The sequence below is a fragment of the Schistocerca americana genome, chromosome 8, assembly GCF_021461395.2.
Source record: "Schistocerca americana isolate TAMUIC-IGC-003095 chromosome 8, iqSchAmer2.1, whole genome shotgun sequence".
Taxonomy (NCBI): Eukaryota; Metazoa; Arthropoda; class Insecta; order Orthoptera; family Acrididae; genus Schistocerca; species Schistocerca americana.
Genome location: NC_060126.1, coordinates 524,014,730 through 524,034,852, shown reverse-complemented (window position 1 = coordinate 524,034,852; position 20,123 = coordinate 524,014,730). Strand labels below are relative to the sequence as shown.

At 45.9% G+C, this 20,123-nt stretch overlaps 1 protein-coding gene across 1 annotated transcript in view; it reads left to right on the top strand.

Annotated features, from left to right (window-relative positions):
- Positions 1-11,419, top strand: part of LOC124545962 (glucose dehydrogenase [FAD, quinone]-like) — a gene marked incomplete at its 5' end in the record, with an annotated part of 42,924 nt that extends 31,505 nt beyond the window's left edge. Inside the window, 2 exons of the mRNA XM_047124927.1 lie at positions 1,674-1,956; positions 9,809-11,419. Of these exons, the coding sequence (XP_046980883.1) occupies positions 1,674-1,956; positions 9,809-11,419 (1,894 nt within the window). The remainder of the gene's footprint in view (positions 1-1,673; positions 1,957-9,808) is intronic.
- Positions 11,420-20,123: the final 8,704 nt, after the last annotated feature.

Sequence of the window (20,123 nt, the reverse complement as noted above, 5' to 3'; positions counted from 1 at the left end):
TGTCGGAAATACTCCGATTTCCCCCCTTGGTATCCCATTTTCTAGAGTTCACAGCTCTACTCACTACCTCTAAATGACAAAATGACAATACATTAACTCAAATAGCAACACTGAACTAGAAATAAAAAATGAAAATCGGTAAATAAACCGACAGTAACCGATACCGACATGCAAAACAAAAAACGTTAAGAATTTATACACCAACCTAATAAATTATCTATGAACGCTCATTTGCTTACTTGCCGTTTAGCCGTCAGCCAGAGCTACAAGATCAGATGCTACTTGACTAAGTTATGTCTTGTGAACCAGCCTTAAGAAGTGCACTGCTGGCCACCCAAAATGCAACACCGTGATGGAAGCACCCGGATCAGGTGAAATTTGCGGCATCCATTTGCGCCGACGACAGACACACGTGACCAGCACTTCAGCGCAGGCGCACATCACGGCCAACACTAGCGCCACCTGCAACCGCTGTGCAAAGGGAAAACAGGCGGCCGTGTGCAACTATTGGCAATTTTTCTTTCGCGCCGTTGTTTTGCGTTAACAGGTTCAATACGATTTGTAGAAGACAGAGCGTCTTTCGAGCACATTTCGGAGTTCGACCGAGGGAGAATGGTTGCCTGTAGGGATTGCGGATTGTCCTTGGGGCAAATCGGTGACCGTGTCGGACGGAACCAAGCAACTGTGACGCGGACCTGTAATCGCTGAATGCAGGAGGGATCGATTGCACCCACCTCGTTGCACCTCTACGTGTGACGAAAAGCTTATTGTGCGCACGGCAGTGATGGATCGCTCTGCCACATCAAGAGCCATACCACAACAGATTCGGTCTGTTGTGCAACAAGCAGTCCGCGCGTACCATCCGATGTCGTCTGCAGCAGAGTGGACTGTCCAGAACGGGTCCGCAGCTGCGGTTACCGCCGAGTCGACGCCACATGTGTTTGCACCGTCAACGGTGCGATGAACGGCGGACACGAGCAACTGAACGGCACGACATCGTATTTATCGACGAATCCAGATTCTGCCTGCACCACCACGATGCTCGGATTAGAGTCTGGGAACAGCATTGTGCGAAACTGTCGAACTGTTGCCTAGCGCGTCCCCATACCGCTCGTGCACCCGGTATTGCGGTTTGGGGCGGTATTGGATTGCATCCTCGCATCCCCTAGTACGCACGTGCCGTTAAACTTACCAGTCAGCGTTACATCGCTGAAGCGTTGGAGCCTGCTGTCTTCACTTATCTTCGGAGCTTGCCGACGGCCACACTCCAACGATATAATGCGCGACCACACGTGACAAGTAATGTTCCAAACTTCTTCGCCGCCCACTGTATTGGATTGCTGCCTCGCTGTCTCTGTTCCCCCGATCTCTTCCCTGTCAGAGAGACTGGTCGACGATTGCGAAACGACTGACCCGAGATACACCACCCGCTGCTACACCAGATCTACTTTGGCAATAGGTGGAAGCGGCATGGACTGCTTTACCCCAGCAACACATCCAGAGCCTCTTTGATTCAATACCGAGGAATGTAGCAGCTGTCATAGCCAGCAACGGCGTCAACATTCAATACTGTTTTCATAATGTTTCCCGCTTCACATGGGACGCGACGTTTGTACGACGTGTTCGGCTGTGACGTGTCCAGCCCTGGCTGGCCAGCAGTGCGCCGGTTGCAGGTACTCGAACGCGTCCGCCGACTGGCCGGACGTGCAGCTGTTCCTGGCGTCGTACGGCGACAACACGGACGGCGGGCTGTTCGGGAAGCGCGCGGCCGGCCTGCGCGACGACGTGTACGCGGCCGTGTTCGAGCCCGTCCTGTACCGCGACAGCTACTCCGTGCTGCCGCTGGTGCTGCGGCCGCGCTCCAGGGGCGCCGTCACGCTGCGCTCCAGGGACCCGCTCCAGCTGCCGCGCGTCGTGCCCAACTACTTCCAGGACCCGCACGACCTCCGCGTCCTCGTGAGTGCCGCCACAGCCAGCCGCCTCTCCTGCCTACTTGGCGGTCACACGCCAGTACACACGAGAACGTCAATTTTCTTCTTCTTCTTCGCCCTCTACCTATCCATTCCTGAATCTAGTCCCGTTCCGGAGATTTCCACGTCGAGCTTTGCTAGCCGGTCTGGATCCAGTTTTTCCAGCACGTTCGCTGGACGGCGTCTCTCCATCTCGTGAGAGGACGTCCGATACTCCTCTGCCTCGGACGCCACTGCGTCAGTGTTTTGGCTGATTTGAAGCTGCTCCTGGGCGCGTGTTCTGCCAAATGCCACTTCAGTCCCTCTGTCCGCTTGAGAATGTCGTGGACCCCCGTTCCTCAGCTGGCCGGTGTGGCCGTGCGGTTCTAGGCGCTTCAGTCTGGAACCGCGTGACCGCTACGGTCGCAGGTTCGAATCCTGCCTCGGGCATGGATGTGTGTGATGTCCTTAGGTTGGTTAGGTTTAAGTAGTTCTAAGTTCTAGGGGACTGATGACCACAGATGTTAAGTCCCATAGTGCTCAGAGCCATTTTTGAACCCCCGTTCCTCTCCTTATGTCTTCGTTCTTGACCCTGCCTCTCACATTCACTCCAAGCATTGCTCTCTCTCTATTGCCCTTTGCCAGACCCGGAGTCGATTTCCGCTGCTTGTTGGGTCATTGTTTCGAGCCCTTATGCTGTTACTGGCAGAATGCGCGTGTCATAAACCTCGCTCTCTGAATATAATGTTTTTTCAACGTATGTTTGCCCAGACATTTAATAAATGAACGAGAGGCGCTCAGAAAGTAATGCATTTTTTCCGAGCCTAAGTTGAATGTATTCAGGATTCCAACGCACCGTATTATCCCCCACTCTTTTGGCTACAAAACCCTATTTTTGAACATAGTCTCCGTTCAGTGCGACGGCCTTACACCAGGTACTGACAGGGCGTGTACTCGTGCACGGTACCACTCCACTGGTCGACGTCGCACCCAGCGTCTTGCTGCACCAGTCATCTCCCCGTCATCGACGTACTGTTTCTCGCGGAGAGCGTCCTTCATTGGGCCAAACAGGTGCAAGTCGGAAGATGCGAAAGTCGAGCTGTACGCTGGATGAGGAAGAGCAGTCCAGTGAGGTATTGTGGGCTGCTATCGGGTGCGCAGACTCGTGTCAGGCCTTGCGTCGTCATGGAGAGGGAGAAGTCTGTTTGCATCTTTGTGGCGCTGAACACGCTGAAGCACACTGCAGGATCACAGCTGTGCGCGGCAGGTCGGACAGGCCTGGGCGACGTGGCTGCGACGACGACAGACGCCTGCCCCCTGTAACGACTTGCCGTGCTTCGCCCGCTGGCGCGTATCCGCAAACATTCTGCGAGCGCCTGCACACACCTGTGATCTGCTCTCACTTTCCGCCAAAAGAAGCTCAGTGACAGCTCTCTGCTTCTGGCGCACCTCTGTCACAGACGCTACTCTGACGGCCAGCTATAGCGCCGCTACCTTTCAGAACTTTATGAGACTGTAACAGCTGAAGCGGAAATATTCCACAATGTCCCACAACAAATTCCAAATTTTTCAGACGAAACTGGTGGAGAAGAGAAGTATTGTATTGCTTATTGAAAGTCTCTCGTATTTATTCGCCACGATCGCGATTGCGGTCTACTATGCCATTCTCAAGTGACGTGTGTCGCTTCTCTAAGAGGACACTGTGTCCAAGTCAATTATGTTTACATACTACATTTGTACGTGGTGGGTAAAATGAAACTGGCCCGCATAAGACTGACGCGGAATGAGCCCATCTTAATGAACAGAATTGCCCGTCACAGTAAATGCTCGAAATGGCGAATTCGATGCACCACTCTGTTAGCCCACATGTTTCTGAGTGACTGAATCAGGACTTTTGGATCCTCGGCTTTTTTTCTTCAAATGAGACGTGGTTCAGCCTGTCGGGGTATGTGGACTCACAGAACGTGCGCTATCACGCATCAGAAAATCTCCCTCAGTACTTTGAACAGTTGTTGCACAGTATCAATACTGGTGCTTGCTGCACAAAGCCTCATGGCTGCATGGTTACACGGTTCTTATCCAAATCGCTAATGCTAACCGGAGTGCCTGGGAACGGTTTAATCCATTTTGTGATCAACTCATAGGATATGAACAACTGTATGCACATTTTCAGCTAAACGGAGCGACAGCACACACTGCCTCGATACACTTGTGACGAGAGGAAGAGGTGTCTTGGTGATGAGTGGATGGACGGTCAGCTGAGGCAGACCAGTCCCCCCGCCATCCAGATCGCCTGACCTCCCTCCCTGTGGGGGAAACTGAAGGGTCAGGTGTACTCAAATAACCCTCACACACAGGAAGAGATGCAGCAGAGCACTGAACGCGCTGTTACTGCTCTCCATCGGGGAGAGTTGCTACGCGTGTCTCACAGTTTGCACTGCTCTAGACGGTGGCCGTTTCCAGTACCTTCTGTGATGTCCACTGACAAGGATCAATCCCTCGCCGGTCTTACTGTAAATACTGGGTGTTTATTAAATTAGTTACACAAAGTAACCTTTAATTGTGGAAAAGGTAAATAACTTTACAGAAAGGTTTGATACAGAACTGAATGTACTATATCTTCAACTTTTATTTCCAGTGTCCAGTGCGGCAACCTTTTATAGCTCGACAAATTTCCCCTCTGGAATCAATTTCCTGCCAAATCCTGTGAATCATTTCTTGGTGTGAGACAACTGCTTGTGTTATCCATTGTCGTATTTCCTCGACGTTTCCCGGAAGCGGAGGAACAAACACGCCGTCTTTAATGAAATCCCATACATCGGAGTCCAATGAGGTTAAATCAGGTGATCGTGATGGGACGTGCCAAATCGCCAGATTCCTACGGAGGTACGCGACAGTTTCACGATGATAATATAGTGGCGCGCCATCTTGCTGGAAAATAAATCCTGTGCCCATATTCTGTTGTCACTGACACATTAGATAATGTTCAAGCACGTCCAGGGACAATATGGCAGATACAGTTGACTCGGCACAAAAAACAACCTAAATCTTACAGATTACAGCGCAAAACACATTTACATGTTCGATTACGTAACGTGGTTTCTGCTCTCCCCATGTCCTAACATTATGCAGATTCACATCACGTATCGAAAGTGGCTTCGTCACTGAACAATATTTTACTAAGAAAATCACCTGTAGCCTGCATTTTGTTAAACATTTCTGCACAGAACTCAGCTCGTTTTTCTTTGACACTTTCTCTTAAAGCTTGCAGCAGTTCCAGTTTGAAGGGTTTGAGTGACAGGGGCGTACGCAATCCTAAGTGTAATCTGGCACGCCTCGTTGATTTATCCGGACCGTGAAGTAAGACTGGCAGACTTGCTCAACTGGTGAGTCAGAGACTGCTCGTCGACCCTGATTCGGAGTCCTGGGGATGCCCATACAGTTTTGGTGAAATGGTGCTACCAGTTAATGGCAGTTTGTCTCTGTGATATTTAGTCATGAACTGTCTCTAGACTGTAGTAACGTATTTGGATTCATGATACCATAAACGACGCTGTGCCGTTGTAAGACTAACAGTGTTAGGCGGGAATAAAACTTGAAGATATACTACACCCACCGCTGTATCAAACATTCCTCTAAGCTGTTAACCCTTTTCACAATTAAAGGTTACTTTATATAACGAATTTATGAACTCCTTGTATTTTCTGAGCCTGTTTTATTTTACGATCCTGTATAATACGACAGAAGACTGTCATTTGTATAAAAGAACGTAGCACTTCATGTAATAATTAATATCGAATCCATGCCACCTGTTTACATAATTTTTACTTTGCGTCCACCAGGTGTGACATTTGGCAACAAAATTTCTCGATTCGACCACTGTGTTCTACACCTGCTGTAACATTTAACAGGAGCAAGAATCTAAATCCTTCAACACTATCGCAACGCATTTCTTTCATCCAAGTTTATGAAAGCATAAATAGTAAAGCATATGGCTACATATTAAAATCAAGTAAAAAATGCAATTCGAACTAAAGACTATGGAATCGATTCCCGTTTGGGAAGGGGACAATTTTTCTTCTTTAAATTTCTTTAAAGTCAGTACCGCCATTTGACTGTTGTTTATTTGCAGTGTTACATTTACACTTACACGATCATGATTTCGGCTTCAAAGTGCCATTATCAAGTGTTTTAAGTGTTATACAGTGCCCAAGATGGCATACACTCGTATTTAAAATACACTATTAGACACATTGTCTAAGAGTCGATATTTCTGGTAAAACCTACTAATTGTTCCATCAGTGAGTATACCATCATGACTTAATTATTAAATTTTTCTTCTCTTTCAGTCTGGCGCTTTTAATTCAGAGCGTAAGGACTGTAATCAGTGCTGCCAAATTAAATGCCTGCTGGAACAAAGCGCTGATTACTCCTTGCTGCTGGTCGCTGCAACCAAACGACACCCAATCTCGCGCTCCGTTACTCCGTAAGGGCTAGGGAGCAAGAGAATGCAAAAAACAGGGAGAAGCAGAAACTCGAAACAGCCGTCTATGTTTTTCACTATATGCTGTCTTAAGAAAGAGACAAATGACTATTTAAAAACGATAGTTTATGTGCAGATTGGTAATGTCTAGATAAATTTCCCTTACAAAACCTCAGTAACAACTAAAAACAGAAAGGATGTCCAAATTCTGAAGCCAATATCCAGTTTTCTTTAATATCTTGGTTGCAAAATATTACCTAGAGCAGATATACAAAAAATGGCTGCATTTAAACGTATGACCTGCCGAAAGCCTGAAAACCCCCTTCTGCAGTGCTGACCACTCAGAGACGAGCAGGCAGAGAGTCGGCGAGGTGCTGGCAGCCGTGTGCAGCCGCGGAGACTCCACGGCCGCGCCGCGTTCCTCGGCTGAGGATCCGTTGCGCGAACAGCCTCAGCCTGATCGAGGTTGTCCCACAGACCCTCGATTGGGTTTTAATCCGGCGAGTTCGGTGGCCATTTTTGAGATCGTGTCCGTAAAGGCTTCACGGGTTAGGTTTGCCAGTTTAGCCTGAACTGCAAGTTGCAGGGGTGACTTTATCTAGTTTTCTTTATCAACAGAGTGAGATCTGCTCTGGCTTAAGGCATAAAACTGTGAAAAGAGATGGATAATTTGAAGTACTTTTATGTTGTGGCTGAAAGTATTTGTTACAGTGTCTGATCCACAGTATCTGGACACTTATTTGTGCTCATTAATATGAGGGCTCGAGCTCTGTTGAAGAGTCCTTCAATAAGATGTCTCATTGTCTATGGAGAAACGGCAGCCCATTCTTCCTCAAGTGCTGGAACCCGAGAAGGCAGTGATGCTGGAGTTTGGGGTCTGAAGCGAAGTCGACGCTGTAGCTCACTCCACAGGCGTTCCATTGGCTCCAGGTCGGGACTCTGGACAGGCCAGTCAATTGCGAGAACCTAATTGTCCAAAAACCATTGCCCCACAGATGGTGCTTTATGACAGCGTGGATTGTCATGTCGAACCAATCAAACATCGTCTCCGAACTGTTCCTCTACTGTACGCAGTACAAGGATTATAGCTCATAAGTTTGTCTGTATTACAATTGTACAATATCAATGTATCTGAGAAAAAAAAAAACGAAGAAAAGACATCACTGTTGGCACTATACACCCACGTGTCTGATTTCTACAGGGTACAGAGTGATTCACTTGTTGCTAGTCATCCACTATGCAATGATGTTGATCTTTACACCACCTCGACATTGTGACATTGTACTGCCTTCCTTAGGACTCCCTATGCACATTCATTGTGCTAGGTGGACTGTGGCTAGCACTTTGGAGCTCACGGGTGATTCCTTCCGCTGATTTCACGGCAATTTTTTACAGCCACCCTTCGCAATGCTCGACGGTTCCTGTCCATCAGTACAGGCGGCCTGCCTCTTTTTGATGTAACTGTGGTTGGTCGTTTGCATTTCCACTTCACTATTGCATCACCAACAGTCGACCTGGGCAGCTTCAGGATGGTTGAAATGTCCATGCTCCGGTGACATCAAGTTGTCAGTCACTGAGCTCTGCTGACGGCCCCACTCTGCTGACACTGGTCGTCTCTTGGCAACACAATCCTCCCCGCCTCCAACAGACTGGCGGCTCTCTGAACATTTAGTGGCCAATTCTGCCTTACGTTCGGATGTCCGTATACTTTTCATCATACACTGTATGTTACATCAGAACCAATTTCGATTAGATTTAAATCGAATGATTGCATCGATCTTAGTTTGGCATGAAAAGTTCAGAATCTGACGGAGTTATTTCATAAGAGTCAAGACCTAGTTAATTATCACTGTTAATTGGACTAGTTGTTAGTTACACGTTCCATAAATCATTTGATTGATTCTTTTATCCAAATGATATCGAGCGAGTGAGTTTACACTCACTCCGTCTTCAGGCCGCGAGTGGCCTACCGGGACCATCCTCGGAGGAGGATGCAGATAGGAGGGGCGTGTGGTCAGCACACCGCTCTCCCGGTCGTTATGATGGTATTCTTGACCGAAGCCGCTACTACTCGGTCGAGTAGCTCCTCAATTGGCATCACGAGGCTGAGTGCACCCCGAAAAATGGCAAGAGCTCATGGCGGATGGATGGTCACCCATCCAAGTGCCGGCCACGCCCGACAGCGCTTAACTTCGGTGATCTCACGGGAACCGGTGTATCCACTGCGGCAAGGCCGAGTCAGTTTACAGGATATTTTAATATGGTTACTGTTAACATTAATGAACTTTTGGTCCTTCTCATACAACTATGTTTAAAAATACTTTTTTTTACTAGCTAGAAGGTTTTAAATGGAAATTCGTCAGTCGAATAGAATGAGCTGTCCAGAGCTGTCACACATTTTATGGTATTGTACAAATGATAATTTTTGTTGCTGCATATTGATATCCTTTCTGAGCCACTGACGACTTTAATAGTGGGTAATAACGGTTATTTTTCCCACTTCGTGGAAAGTTCCTCTGATATTCTCAAACTAGGGTGGATTATTTATGACTAATTTAATTAGCGAATATATGTATTGTGACAGTGCAGTTAAAATGCCCACCTACTTGAAGGCGTACGTACATGACGTCCATCGGTTAATACCACGAATCACACTTACTGCTCGGTTTTGTGCAATCAGTATTCTCTAAGAAGTCAGTTAGCGTAGAAAATAATTCCACAAGACACTAATGAATGGAAATAAGCAAAAAATGTCAGGAGGTTAAGCCTTTCGTTTCCAAGATTAGCAATATAAACAGCAAAAGTTGTTGAACTTAATTGCTTGAGAAACTCAGTAATACACTCCTTCTGGTTCAAGTTTTTATCAGTATGTACACCCAAAATGTAGAGCATTCTATCCTATTTACTGACTCCTGCTCTTGTGGTACATCAATTGTTGATTTGACTATTTTTTGTACAGATCTGAATATAATATGGATTTTTGTTCAAATTTAGGCAGAGTCGATTTCTGAGAAGTACTTTGTAGTTACTATATCTCTAATGGATTTTGTTGTAAAATTAATATCGCCTGCTAAAAGTATGAATCCTGCTTCTCGAATGTTAAGTGGAAGCTCATTCTCTTGTGTGAGGAACAGTAGTGGACCCAATATTGAACCCTGTGGGACTCCTTCGCCGATTTCTCCCCAATCACTAAAATTTTCTACTCCTCCAACATTATCTGAATTATTCAGCACATCTTTTCGTATTCTGTTCATTAAGTATGATGCATACCAACTGTGTGTAAAATCATCAAATACATAAGACTCGAGTTTTTCTGGACGCGGATGTTTACATTCGAGAGTGTGATAATAATACTGTTTTCACTTGTCGCCGACAGGTGGAGGGAATGAAGTTCGCGATGGCGCTGAGCAAGACGAAGGTGATGCGCCGGCTGGGCGCCAGGGTGAACCAGCGGCCGCTGCCCGGCTGCGAGCATGCGGGCGCCTTCGGCTCGGACGAGTACTGGGCGTGCGCGGCGCGCCACTACACGCAGACCATCTACCACCCGGTCGGCACGTGCAAGATGGGCCCCCACACCGACCCGGAGGCCGTCGTCGACCACCGGCTGCGCGTCTACGGCGTGCGGCGGCTGCGCGTGGTCGACGCCTCCGTCATGCCGCACATAGTCAGCGGCAACACCAACGCGCCCACCGTCATGATCGCCGAGAAGGCCGCCGACATGATCAAGCAGGACTGGGGAGAGCTCCACGACCGGCAGTGGTCTGACGAAGAGGAGCGCACCTGGGACGTCGATGGCAGCGCACAGCGGCAGAAGCGGTTCTCCAAGGAGTTTCAACCCGAGGATGCAGAAGAGATAAACTGGAGCCAACAAGTAGAGTCCCAGTGGCCCGCCAAACAGTTCCCGAGTCCGCAATCTGAAGAAATGGACGGGACCCGTCAACTAGACCTTACCTCTTCTTCTAACGAACATCAACCCCCGATCACTGAAGTGGGCTGGTCGCATCGTGATGAAAATATTAAGTCCCAGGTTACTCGTGACAGGAACTGGAGCGAAATGTATGAGAACAAGGGTCTTTACGGCGACTTCAAAGGGCGCGATGATACAGAAGTCCAGGGTAGCTACTCTGAAAAACAGCAGCATAGCGCAATTGAACCACCAGGCACTGATGAGGAAAATGAGGGCTACAAACTGGAACAGCAATGGATCTCCAGCGCCTTCCAACCTCTTAAATTCGAACAGAACAGTAACAAGCACGAAACGGATAATGAGTTGACATCCGATGTTCTACAGCCAGCAGAAATTCATCAGAAAGCTCAAGGACAGGGTCCGAAAGAAAGAATATGGCCCTCTTATATCATGGGGCCAAAGGTCATCAAAAGCAAGGAGCAGAGCTTACAAAATAAGTGGTCTTTGGACGCAGCAGTGCTTCCAGAATTAATGAGAGACACGAAACCTGAAAATATTGAACATTTCGTTCCTTCAGACCAGATGAACGCAAAATCTGTAGTTAAAAGTTCAAATGCCTTCTCTGGACAAAATGAGAAGATTGGAGCCACATGGCTCTCTGAAGAAACACGTAAGCCAGAGATTGAGAGGAACGATTTGTACGACGCCAGTCGACAGAAGTCGCCTAGCGAGAAACGCAAGCAACCAGGCGGCGTGTCTAAAAGGAAATGGACTTCTGAACATCAGGAGGCTTTGGTCTCCAAACAAAAGGAGGAGGGAGAGAAAACGAAAAACATGTGGCTGACAGAAGAAACTCAGAGCACCATTATGGGACAAAAGGACTGGAATCGACAGACAGCAACCAAACTATTTTCGGAGGGGTCTGGACAACTAGTTCCCGAAGATCTTTTGTGGACAGACAGTTTCGTAAAGCCGTACTCTGGCAATCTTAAGTACTCCGTCTCTGAACGAAATGGTAAGACCACTACGATGTGGTTATCAGAAAAAATTCAACCAGCTATCGTTGAAGAAATGGGATAGAGAGATAAAATGTCATTAGCCAATTGAAACGCTTCGTCACTACGATAAAGTTTGGAACAGCAACGATTGAAATACATTGCTTACTGCGGCAGCATGTGCCTCACTCACTGTATCGGTTACTTTGTTATGAGATTTTTCCGTCAAAGAAATGTTAAAGAACATTAGGCTTTGGTGATTAAAGACAATGAATAGACCGCACCGAAGTGTAGTTATAATGAAATGACCAAAAGGAACGAGTGGAGAGATGGTACTGAAGATGCACTCGTTCACTGAGGAGTCAAACAGCTTTTTTCTTCGTGGTGTGTTCCTTAGAATGAAGTGGCTAAACAGAAGTGATATCAGACTCCAGTCCAATAGATACCCACTGAGTAAACCATTCAGTAAGCATCCTGAGAAACCGTTACTGTGGATCACGTAATGGTATAAGCCGCATTTAAGGAAGTTCGCTAGCAGGAAAGTCGACGAATTTTACTAATCAAAACTCAAAGTTCATGAGACTGAAAGAAAAAGCAGAATAACACTGGAGCCTGGGAAACAGTACACCTCAGCTATAGGGGCAGGACAGCTGTGGGTAAGGGGCCGTGTGATGAACTCCAACCTCTGCTTTCTTCTGATAGCGCCGGTAGGTGTTTATGCACATACGTGCGCTTCGTGGAACTGCAGACCATCAATTGAAGGTCAAAAGCCCTTAACAGACAATGATGAACTTTGTTACTTTGTCGCGAGAACACAGCGAACGACGTCAATGCAGCGTGAAATAGTATAGTGCAAATAATAGTGTTATTTAAGAAAAGTGCAAAGACGGATAAATGATGTAATTTATACAGAGACAGCGTGTCGCCACATACTACGATCCGTGAAACTGTGCTTTGATAAACACATTGTGTACCAAAAGTTCACACGTATCGTTCCACTGCACTGGAATGTATTCCTTCTAGCCTCCTGGGAACAGACTCGGTGCTTACACGTCACAAGTGAGGCCTGAGCGCCTCCATCCCCTGCGAGCAGCGAGCTGCCCGTGTCGTCTACCCCGGCACGCCTCGACAACTGACGCTTGCGGGTAGTTGAGGCTTTCCCTCGCTCCCTGAGACGTACTGCCTGGACCCGAGAACCAGCCGCGCACACTGAGCCAAACTGTCGCGCGTAATCACCGGTTTGCTGTACTCGAGTGTTCTCGAGATAGAGACGGTAACTTTGAATATTCATTTGCCGCTTCAGCTTGGAGATCTTCCTTGCTCTGCGAAATAGGACAAGTGCCCGCAGAGGACATCATTTTCAAAGAACGATGTAACGCTAAAGCCTCTCCTAAGAGAAGTGGAATATTGGTGCGTTTTCATGCAACAGAATAAACGTTAGTGACAATTCAGAGCTATATAAGACAGTACGCGAGAAGTTTTCTACGAACGCCGTTGTCAGTAATATACAAACTGTTCTATTTATAATTTCCTATTTGTTCCAGCATCTGAAAGTAATTGTACAAAACACATCTTATTCAAAATTTTCTGTCTCTTTTGTGATCACCTTAGCCGTTAGCTTCTTTTATAAGCAAGGAAAAATCTCCGCTGTTCGATGACACTGACACCTCATAACTATTAACCCGCAGTACGCTTTGAGAAATTTAAGGCTGAGTGAATACATGCTACGCATTTGATCCTGTTACAGCCTGTCACTTCGATAATCTGAATACTGGAACTCTGCGCAACAATCACTCTGGTTTTGTATGTCATGCTTTAGTTCCACACAGATTTAGTTCCTCGGAAACCGTCAATTAAGCACATACCTTAGCGCTTGTTCAGCGACACACGAAGACCACTAATAGCCTTTTACGGCTAACGATTTCGTCATTTAACAACTCAAACTTCTAGAACGTGTACTTCCTACTTTCTACGTGAAAGTTCCGTGGCAGTTTTCTTCTTAGGAACAACTGTCCTTCATACTTTGTTGGTACTGCAGCTCAGACCTTGACAACAGTACACATTCCTTAGAGTACGAACAGAGTGTTGTGGTAATGCATCTCTATTAGTGTCTCTACAAGATAATTACGTAAGAATGTAAATGTTCGACGCCGATTTTTAAAGAGAATGTGTTACATTTCAATATGCAAAAACTCGACATATAAACAGCTAAATGACTTAAGTTACACTTGTATTTAAAAGCAATAGCATTGGTTACTGATTTGTGTAATGATGTAAAAACTTATTTCGTTGATAGAAAAGACATGATTATTTTTTAAATCTCGCTGTGCGAAAAGATTGTTGTCAAATAAAGAATTCGCTTTGTTGTACCTACTTAGAACTCAAAATCTGACTTTCCTCGTAGTAAATTTTTCACCATCAGCCGTGACGACTTAATGAGGTTAAACACTTCGTCTGAAGCAATAAAATGATCTAAAAATTTCGAATGAGGTAAGAAGTACGGATCAAGCATTTCTGCGTCATTTTTCTGTTTATTCTGTTAAATATAAAAACTACAGGTTTGCTCTACTTGATCATTTACGTGTATTCATAGATCTATAAAAAAAAGTGCTTTGCATTTACTCCTGTCCACGCCAAGTTCTCATCTTTTGCCACCCTGAAACGGAAGCAGTTGCTGAGAAGTTCACTTCTCTGTAATCCTCAACACGGTAGCCACATCTCGAGGTGGAGAAGTAGTTTACGTATAAAAGCCAGAACTCGCGGGGAGCTGGAATTTAAACGTCAGTCACTGTCATGGCAACATAGAAGATGAGAGACGAGGTGGGGGTGGGGGTGGGGCGCCACTATGAACAAATGTTCTGACTTTAACACTCTGAGCAAGTAGTGGAGGATAGATAACATTAGTAAAAAAAAATGTGTGTACTTGGATTTTTATAATCGCCATCAACAAACGGTAAATTTGAAGTTTTCTCGTACTCGCTTATAACTTTCGATGCATCCCTTTCCCCACAAGGGGGAGGAGATTAGTGTTTAACGTCCCGTCGACAACCACGTCATTATAGACGGAGCACAAGCTCTGACTGGGGAAGGATGGGAAAGGAAAGCGGCCGTGCCCTTCCAAACGAACCATTATGGCATTTGCCTTAAACGATTTAGGGAAATTATGGAGAACGTAAATGAGGCTGGCCGGACGTGGGTTTGACCCATCGTCCTCCCGAACGCGAGTCCACTGTGCTAACCAATGCGCTACCCCCATCGCAGAGTCCACTACATCAGACTGACAGGTTTGCCTGTTTTTCCGGTTGAAGAGATACGTCATGCATTTTGTGTGACTTCAGTGGAAACGCTGGCATAGGTCCAGAAATTACTAGCTGGAGGCTGTGACCAAAAAAAAATTGAGGTCGGGGACGAAGCCAGCTGCACCTCGACACCAACTGCCGGGAGCCTGCCGCGGCGGATTGCACACGGAGCAGGCTGGTCGACCTTGAGCACTGGCGCAGCAAAATCCGCCTGTGTGTGTGTGTGTGTGTGTGTGTGTGTGTGTGGTGCTCTTATGAGACAACTTTCATATCAGTATAAGCATTCTTGAGCGTGTGGGCTGAAAAGTAACCGCTTTTATAGATTACATCCAGCCACGGAGGCATTCGCACACAGAGAGATGTTCTCTGTAGAATACGGTCTCGGCAATGTCATCCCCCGATAGTGATTGGAATTAATGTCCCGATCGCTTGCACACATTAATCATACGGAATCGACACATTACTATCCTTTCGTTTTGTGCGAGGATAGACCACAATTAATTTTAAAAAAGTACGAGAAATCATAAAAAAAACTAGACATTTCATGTCGAGCCAGTCCAAAAAATCCATTTGCTATCGTCTAATATAGACATATGCTCACTACTCCATTTCGCTTAATGAAGAAAACCATATTCGATGCTCAGTGTACTGCAGAGAGCAATACGAAGGTTGGAAATTTGATAGTGGAAACTGTTTATTTGCAACTCATACAAAACAGATGCATGTTTCAAAGTTTCACTGTCCTTCAAAGAAGTCATCAGCATTGTGTATCATCGGTTGTCAGCGAAGTGGAAGTTGTAGGATACTCTTAGCAGCGCCTGGTGTGTTGATAGTTCGAGTGGAGCGGTCTACTGCCTGACGACTCTCTGTGACAGCTCTGAAGCTAGTGCCATGAAGCGCTTCCTTCAATTTAGGACTCAAGTGGAGTCACAAGGGCTAAAGTTCGGGGAGTGTGATGGGTGGCAGAACACTTCCCAGCCTCATCCAACGAGAAAATGAGTAAGTTGCGCTATATTTGCCCGACCATTGCCCTGAAAAATGATGGGCGGGTTCTGCAGAAAGTGTCGTCACTTCCTTCCCTAAGCACTTCATTTTTGGAACACAGCCTGCGACCAGCTTAGAGTAGGGAGCAAATGGCGCAGGTTGTGACTGATTGTTCGATCGTTTGAGCTGCAAACTGCTGGTCCCCCCACCACACACAAGCCCTTGTGATTCAACTTGATTCTTTAATTGCAGGGAGCACTTCACGGCATTCGCTTCACAACTGTTACAGAGATTCGTAAGGCAGTAGACCCCTCCCTCTCACTGTCAACATAGCTGGCGCTGCTACAACTGGCAACAGTTTACACTTAATGCTCGCGACTTTCCTGAAGGAAAGTAAATCTCTGAAACATGTATCTGTTTTTGTAAAAGTCGTGAACAGTCAGCACTATTAAAGCTCCAATCCTCGAAAATCACTAGTCAGATCTTCAGGTACTTCGCTCTACTCTGCACGGTAACGACGTTGCAACATTGTTGTTCTAATCTGAATGTAAATAATGTACTGCTAACAGCTTGAATTCCTGAAATCAGAACTACTTTGTACCTACATTTCAACGGTCCGTCGTATTAGAAGTTCTATCGACATTTCTAAAATGTCATCATTAGGGCCCAGATTTTAATTACCTAAAAAACAGCGAAATATGCAAGCATTTATGACCTAAAACTTACATAAATATGACCTTAAAAATGACTTAATAGAAGTTTATTTAAAGCATTCTTGCTTGTTTAATTAATTTTTTATTTACCATAAAGTAATACAAAATTCACTTCTCAAAATATTGAAAGTATAGTTCTTTCTTTCTGTAGGGTTTGTGGCTAATTTGCACCTGTTTTTTGAATGTCTTAATGTTTTATTTTCTAAACACAAAGCACAGTGAAAAGATCATCTATCGAAACAGTAAAACAATGTTTTTATTTCTAAATAGTACACTACTGGCCATTAAAATTGCTACACCACGAAGATGACGTGCTACATACGCGAAATTTAAGCGACAGGAAGAAGATGCTGTGATATGCAAATGATTAGCTTTTCAGAGCATTCACACAAGGTTGGCGCCGGTGGCGAAACCTACAGCGTGCTGACATGAGGAAAGTTTCCAACCGATTTCTCATACACAAACAGCAGTTGACCGGCGTTGCCTGGTGAAACGTTGTTGCCGGCCAGTGTGGCCGATCGGTTCTAGGCGCTTCAGTCTGGAACCGCGTTACCGCTACGGTCGCAGGTTCGAATCCTGCCTCGGACATCGATGTGTGTGATGTCCTTAGGTTAGTTAGGTTAAAGTAGTTCTAAGTTCTATGGGACTGATGACCTCAGATGTTAAGTCCCATAGTGCTCAGAGCCATTTGAACCATTTTTGAAACGTTGTTGTGATGCCTCATGTAAGGAGGAGAAATGCGTACCATCACGTTTCCGACTTTGATGAAGGTCGGATTGTAGCCTATCAGAATTGCGGTTTATCGTATCACGACATTGCTGCTCGCGTTGGTCGAGATCCAATGACTGTTAGCAGAATATGGAATCGGTGTGTTTAGGGGGGTAATACGGAACGCCGTGCTGGATCCCAACGGCCTCGTATCACTAGCAGTCGAGATGACATGCATCTTATCCGCATGGCTGTAACGGATCGTGCAGCCACGTCTCGATCCCTGAGTCAACAGATGGGGACGTTTGCAAGACAACCATCTGCGCGAACAGTTCGACGACGTTTGCAGCAACATGGACTATCAGCTCGGAGACCACGGCTGCAGTTACCCTTGGCGCTGCATCACAGACAGGAGCGCCTGCGATGGTGTATTCAACGACGAACCTGGGTGCACGAATGGCAAAACGTCATTTTTTGGATGAATCCATTTTCTGTTTACAGCATCATGATGGTCGCATCCGCGTTTGGCGACATCGCAGTAAACGCACATTGGAAGCGTGTATTCGTCATCGCCATACTGCCGTATCACCCGGCGTGGTGGTATGGGGTGCCCATTGGTTACACGTCTCGGTCACCTCTCGTTCGCACTGACGGCACTTTGAACAGTGGAAGTTACATTTCAGATGTGTTACGACCCGTGGCTCTACCCCTCATTCGATCCCTGCGAAACCCTACATTTCAGCAGGATAATGCACGACCTCATGTTGCAGGTCCTGTACAGGCCTTTCTGGATACAGAAAATGTTCTACTGCTGCCCTGGCCAGCACAGTCTCCAGATCTCTCAACAACTGAAAACGTCTGGTCGATGGTGGCCGAGCAACTGGCTCGTCACAATACGCCAGTCACTACTCTTGATGAACTGTGGTATCGTGTTGAAGCTGCATGGGCAGCTGTACCTGTACACGCCATCCAAGCTGTGTTTGACTCAATGGCCAGGCGTATCAAGGCCGTTATTACGGCCAGAGGTGGTTGTTTTGGGTACTGATTTATCAGGATCTATGCACCAAAATTGCGTGAAAATGTAATCACATGTCAGTTCTGGCGTAGTATATTTGTCCAATGAATACCCGTTTATCATCTGCATTTCTTCTTGGTGCAGCAATTTTAATGGCCAGCAGTGATTTAAAGCGTTTCACATTATTTAATACCGTATGTCGATCTTCAGTATCTGCATAGTTGCACTGGATCATAAGGTGCATTTTCAGGTTTTCCATAGTCAAAGATCTACGGTTGTCGCTGGGATGGTTTCGTACCTGGAAAAGATCCTCTCCACTTCACAAGACGTCACTGGAGCGTATTTGAAGGCAGCCAGGTCACTGGAGTTCAGCTTTGTTTCAGTATCTTCAAATGTTGCGACATTCTCTGAAAGACTGTCACTAATTTTGCACAGTGTAGAAATCCAGGATTCCGTTGGAGAACACTTTGCAATTTGATTTTCACTTTGTCAGCCACATGACCACGAGCTCGACCCAACTCACTCTGCACATGTTGCACAATGCTCAGGGCCTCACATAGCTGAGTGCCAACAGCTTCCAGTCGTTTGATGGTTTTTTATACCACTGAAAAATTGGCGTTGATGTTTGCCAGGTTTCGAGACAATGTATCTGTAAAAACTTCTTTCGCAATTTTGATAGCAATTGATTCATCGCTATCAAGCTCACAGAAGATTGTCTTTATTTGGGTGTAGCTGGTGCAGTAATACTCAGCAGCATTGAGCCAAGAAGCCCATCGTGTAAGAACAGGTTTCGGTGGGAGGGGCGTTGAAGGTGCTTGTTCCCTGAATTTCTGCACCCGTAGCGGAGCCTTCACATAGATTTTCTTGCCACAGGAAATTAATTTGTCCACGTCAGGGTAATTTGATCGCACCTACTCGGCAACTCTGTGCAACGCATGTGCAAGGCAAGTAGCGTACACCACACTGGGGTAGAGAATCTGAAGCCCTTTGGCTGCTTTAGCCATATATGAAGCACCATCTGTTACAAGCAGCAAAACGTTGTCTCTTTTCACACCATCCGGCCACAGTAGCTTCAGAGAGTTGTCAAACAAAATAGGAATCGTCAAATTGTTTACTCTATCGAGAACTTCACACGTTAGTAGGATCTCCAGGGCCATCAACATTTAGAACACCAACAACAACATTTGCAATATATCGCCCACTAACATCCGTAGTTTCATCTATCGACAGCCAGATCTTTTGCTCAGCAATAGTAATTTGTATTTTGTTGAGCACATCATTGTAGCATACAGATAAATTGTTCTTTCTCAGTGTAGCATCATCTGGAATTGGATGTGTTGTGTACTTCTCCATGAACCGTCTGAAGCGTGGATTCTTCAGCTTTTCCAATGGGATGTCGCAGGACACCATCATCTCACACAAATCCTTGCAGAATGATTGGACGGTTGACGATTGACCTGCCTGTTCAAATAACAGCGTTTGCCTCCTGTCATTTTCAGCACTTCGTTTCACGCAGCTGCTGCGTTTAGCGGTATTACAGTTTTGTTGGACATTAAAGCGCTTTTCTGCACTAACTTCACACAGTTTACAAAATAATATTTTCCCATCAATACTAAAGAACATCTCTCCAAATTCTCGAACATATCCTCGCAACTCCACGCTGTCGGAGCACTTTGCTTTAGGCATGTTGAACAAGGCAAAGGCTGTATTCAAACTGGTTACTGGGACCACCTGTGCGACTGGGATGATTATTACGGCAGAAGCCGCCTTTGTTGGCTCTGAGAGTGTATTGTCGACTCTGCGCAACAATGTTTTATGTTCGTGAAACAACTGTTGTGGTACACCGATTTTCTGCTACAGTCCTGTGTACCAATTTATCTGTTTATCGTTCATAATAGCACGTTAAATAATGTCTCGTGAGCAACATATTCATTTTCTTATCCGTGTGTCCGTAAGATACGAGAAAAACGGTATATACATTTTTGACAAAAGTTGACGGAAATATGACCTCTTATATTAAAAGTTAGCCGCAATATGACCTATTACTAAAATTTGTTGAAATATGACTTT